The sequence below is a fragment of the Penaeus chinensis genome, chromosome 4, assembly GCF_019202785.1.
Source record: "Penaeus chinensis breed Huanghai No. 1 chromosome 4, ASM1920278v2, whole genome shotgun sequence".
NCBI classification, from domain to species: Eukaryota; Metazoa; Arthropoda; class Malacostraca; order Decapoda; family Penaeidae; genus Penaeus; species Penaeus chinensis.
The window spans coordinates 30,498,270-30,503,269 of NC_061822.1; the positions used below are offsets into that span (position 1 = coordinate 30,498,270).

The 5,000-nt window shown below is 35.2% G+C and overlaps 1 protein-coding gene across 5 annotated transcripts in view; it reads left to right on the forward strand.

Moving 5' to 3' along the window:
* Positions 1-5,000, forward strand: part of LOC125046140 (zinc finger FYVE domain-containing protein 9-like) — a 33,073-nt gene that overhangs the window by 27,235 nt on the left and 838 nt on the right. For 4 of the 5 annotated variants that reach the window (XM_047643802.1, XM_047643819.1, XM_047643829.1 and 1 more), the window contains 10 exons: positions 115-234; positions 463-627; positions 961-1,145; positions 1,437-1,565; positions 1,828-1,932; positions 2,365-2,515; positions 3,709-3,806; positions 3,912-4,057; positions 4,429-4,576; positions 4,698-4,850. In XM_047643802.1, coding sequence (XP_047499758.1) covers positions 115-234; positions 463-627; positions 961-1,145; positions 1,437-1,565; positions 1,828-1,932; positions 2,365-2,515; positions 3,709-3,806; positions 3,912-4,057; positions 4,429-4,576; positions 4,698-4,850 — 1,400 coding nt within the window. The remainder of the gene's footprint in view (positions 1-114; positions 235-462; positions 628-960; positions 1,146-1,436; positions 1,566-1,827; positions 1,933-2,364; positions 2,516-3,708; positions 3,807-3,911; positions 4,058-4,428; positions 4,577-4,697; positions 4,851-5,000) is intronic. The other variant, XM_047643810.1, reaches the window with a different exon arrangement.

Consider the following 5,000-nt stretch of genomic DNA (forward strand, 5'->3'; position numbering starts at 1 on the left):
AGAGAGTTATTTTCTGTGTTCTTGCTGCCTTTTAGTTATGGCTAGTTTATCAAAAGTTATTGTTTTCATAGGTAAAATAGTGATGGGATTAATTGATATTCATTATTTTTGCAGAGTATGTCTTTGAAGATAACCCAGATAGCAGCAAGTTGGAGGAGCAGATGAGGGGAGATGGACCACCAGTAGTCTTTGCTGTTCACAAGAATCTTACAGTCCTTGTCAAGATGGTAAAACGTAAGTGTTGTGTCTCTGGCATTTGTTGCAGGAGGAAATGTCAAGGAGGAATTCTTGTAAATTCTATGACTTTTTCTTTCTTTTTTCTGTTTAGTTTTACTTGTATATGGTGCTTTAGTGTGTTAAAGTTACTACTTCACATCATTGACAAATCTTTGAATATGCTGATTGAGTTTTTAGAGTGAATGAACCTAAGACAATCATTTAAACCCAAATTTATGTTTGCAGTTGAGTGTTGTGTAGGGGTGGAGGTCTGGAACATTGCCACCCGGGGTCTGTGTACGGTGGGCCAGGAGGAGATGGTTGTGCTTCTGGAAGTGGCTCCTGGAGAGGCTCACCCCCCAAGGGACATCTTTGCCTTCTTCCACACTGTCTATCAGCAGGCTAATCAAGGTAATCATATTTGTCTTGTTATTAGATTCCTTTGTGATTTGTCAGGATGTTTTGTTACTAAGGTGCACAATGTTTTATCATTAAAATGCAGATATCATATTGCTGTGATGTTTGTTTTATGAAGTAATTGATTAGAATGTTTGTAGTTGTTCATTTGATCTCTCAAAGACTACATACCATGCAAGTGTGTATGCCATTGATAATAATATGTTAGATAATTTCTCAGAGAAAATACATGGGGTTTTAAAAAAAAGAAAAAAAAAAAATAGGCATATTTCATTGCACAATAGTGATAGATTTGTTGCAAGAAAGTTCATTTTTTCCTTTTTCCAGGGAACTTGGTAACTGAACTAGGACATACCATCTTTACTGAACCAGAAGGATTTTTAGGGTCTCGGGAACATGGTGGTTTCCTGTACATACGGCCCACATTCCAGTGCCTGCGCAACCTAGTGTTGCCACCTTCTCCATATATATTTGCCGTCCTTATTCAGAAGTGGGAGACACCTTGGGCTAAAGTGAGTAGAAAAAGGAATATGTACATATTTATTCTTTATATAAAGTGGGGAGGGGGGGATTAAGAGGAATTAAAACCACTCTGAATCTTTAGTTAATTTTGCCTATTGAAGAAGACTTGTTTTTGATTGTATTATAAAAGTAAAAAGTTATTTATGTATAAATAAATATCTTAGATTTCTACACGCAGGAACACATGCACCAAAATTCTTTTTCTTCTTTATAGAGTGATTGCACTTGATATTTGATAGTTTTCAATTTATTTTGGGTTTTCATATTGCATTCTTTTCCAGGTTTTCCCACTGCGTTTGATGCTGCGTATGGGAGCTGAATTTCGATACTATCCTTGTCCTCTTGTGTCAACTCGCAACAGAAAGCCAGTCTTTTGTGAGATTGGACACACAATTATGAATTTATTAGTTGTAAGTTTATGACCTGAAGACATTGGGTCTCATCACAAGGGTATCATTTTGGGAAGCACTAAAAGTGACATTTGCACTGATGATTTGAAATTCACTTTAAGAAAAGATTTATTTACATCTCATATTTTGAGGAAAAATTTTGATGAAGGTTTGTAGTTAAGATCGATTTTGCATTAATTTTTCAAGAGAAAAGGACATTGCTCTTTGAGTTTTAGGTGTTACTCTTAGTCCATGTTAATATAATTCCTTCTTCTTCTTTCAGGATTTCAGAAATTATGCCTACACAGTTCCTGCAATTGAAGGTTTTGTTATCCATATGGAAGACAAGAAGACCAGCCTGCTCTTTCCAAAGAATAGATATGAACAGGTAATGGATGTGGTTATACTTTGTGGATTATTATTGTCGATATTATTTTTCATTTACATGCTTACATATGCATAATTTTTTTCCATATTTATACACTTGTCACTCCATTTATTTATCTCATCCCATTCCAGTTTGCTTTCCATCTGAAGTCTTATTTATGAGCCTCCTCCTGTCCTTCACTAATTTGCTCTTACACAATTTTTATTTCCCTCACTACATCTCATAAAAAAGTTAGCATTCTCTCCCTTTTGTCTTCTCCTCTACTTCCCTATCATTCTTCTTTCACTCAAAATGTACACACTTTTTCACACTGACATTCACTTCATTATTTATCACTTATTCCCCTCTTTGTCTTGTTTTCTGTTAAACTGTTTCTGTGATTGATGTCTTTCCCCATAGTAGGCTATTAATGGAAACCTTGTCTCTTCTAAGGTGGCCAAAGCTTTAAGTAACAGCAATGACCATGTTCTTGCTCTGGGGGCTAACTTCAGTCCACAAGCAGACTCGCATTTAGTCACTATAGAAAATGATGACGGACACTATTCCACTCAAGCCATCAATATACATAACCGACCACGTAAAGGTTTGTTTGCTGTTCATGTGTTTTAGAATATGCTAACTATTCTAGTATGATAAGAAATCTCTAACCATAAATCATTATCTGTCTCAGCCAACGAGTTGTATGCATTATAAAGGAAGATTGCAGCTGATTCTTTTTGTCTTAGTTATTCACCAAACTCTCAACTAGGAAAATCTACATTACTTCCTTATTCATAACATAAAGTATTTCCACCAGAAGAAACTGATGCTAGAATTCCTGTGAAGTAATATGTGTTGATTTGATAGCAAAGAGTATTATTACAATTCTTCAGTTTTGTAGTAAGTGTTACTATGATCTCCAATCACATTTAATATGACAAACTTTGCATAGTTAGAGTACCATTTCAAAACTAAAATGATTGAATTTATCTCATTATGTATTATACAGGGTAATTAGTGAGAATTTATGTCATTACTTCAATTTCACATAAAATTTTAACTATTTTTTATCCATTGTCACCATTTTTGAGATGAGACTGTCATTGAAGTATTTTGGAAGGAGATCTATTGACAAGAAACATCTTCTCTTGTATATACCTTGTAAATTAGAACTTCTTGGCTTTATTAAATGGAATAGACCTCTCCATGATGATCAGGATGTAAATATCTTAGCACACAGAAAGCAATGGTGGGGTGTAATAGTGTCCAGGAGTAATATTCAATTCAGACATGAGAGCCTCATACAAAACATATTTTAGAGTGAGAGGCTTAAGTGCAAATTTTTGGTAGAATAGTTGATGGTTCGCAAATACTTGTAGGAAAGTTTTATTGGAAAAACATTACAGTTGATTGAGAAAGTGTGTAACATATAATTAACCCCTTGGTGGGGTGAAGAAAACTAAAAAAAAAACTCTACACTCTGGCGATCAATGGCAACGCGCCGACTATGAGCGCGGGAGTTCGGTACATCGAGCCGAATCACCGCCTCGTAGTGCTTTGGTGCGCCGCCGCGGCGTACAGCCGCATGCCACATTTCGAGCGGTTTGTTTTGACGTCTATAGACATGACCCGTCGTGGAAGGGGTTAAAGCATTTTTGTATAACAAAGGCAGCAGTTGTGAGAGAAGGAAAAGTGATTGTATGAATATTCAGAGAACTGTTCAACATGACAACATAAAACTCAAAAGTGATTCATTATAATTTATTTTTATTAATACCATTATTTTTTTTATTTCAGTGACTGGAGCAAGCTTCATTGTGTTTAATGGAGCACTGAAGACCACGTCTGGTCTGTCTGCCAAGTCGTCCATTGTAGAAGATGGTCTGATGGTTCAGGTACTTTCATTTTGATTTTTTCTGTTTTACTGGATCAGCTTTTCAAACAATATAATAAGTACCTTTGTGACCTTCCATTTCACTTTAGAACAATTCTCTCTACAGATACCAGCTGATATGATGACAAAGCTGCGTGAAGCTTTGCGTAATATGAAGAATTTCGATATCCCATGTGGCCCCATCTCGACCAGTATGCCAGATGAGGTTGTGTCCATTGAATGGACTAGTGACGACAAAAACTTCAATGTTGGGTTAGTTTTTTGTTAATATTTTTAGAGTTTGATTTAATTTTCAAGATATAAATTATACTTTTCTTGGATTAGGGTGAATGGTGATATAAATTTACTAGAATATTGGTCTGTATCTGTATAGTTCTCCTCTACCTGTTCTCCTCCTTGAATATGCTAAATTACATGCACTACTTACATCATTAAGATTACCAGTCCACATTATGGAGTAGTAAAAGCAATAACATCTTAATGACTGTTTTCCCTTTTTTTTTTATTTGACTTTCCTTCTGAATGATATATTTTTAAAAGTTAATATCATGTCCTCATATAGATATTTTCACAAGGATTAAGTGTATCTATTTTTTTTTTTTTTTTTTTTTTTTTTCAAGAAGTAAAGGAATTGTTAATCCCCTCTACAGCATCAAGAGCCCAGTGGATGAGAAACAGATGGACGGCATCCCTTCTGTTAAGATTCATTCGGGCACAGACTATGTTAGTAATGCTCACTTGATAAGATGGACAGAAGTTTTTATCATGCAGGTAAGACCCATCTTTTCTCATGCCATAGATTTGTGTGATTGATTTATATTTCAGACACATACATGTAACTATTAAAGCTTTGTTATTATCTTATTTTAAAGTATTGGCAATATAATTACAGGGTGAAACCAACAACAGTAGTGATGTTAATTTGAGTCGTCTCTCAGAAGTCTTAGCAAGAGCCTTTTGTGTGGCATTAACACCACACCTGTCAGACTTGTATTTAAATGGACACTCGCGTCTTGGACTACGGGCCACAGTCCATCAAGACAATGTAAGTATTTTGTTTTAGCAGATCTACTATGTGTTGTACTGATGTCTTGTACTCATGGGTATTTTTTAATGGTCTGTGACTCCTGTCCATCTTGTTATAAGGTTTTGGATTGATAGAGATCCAGGAAATCAAGTATAAAGAAGAACTTAT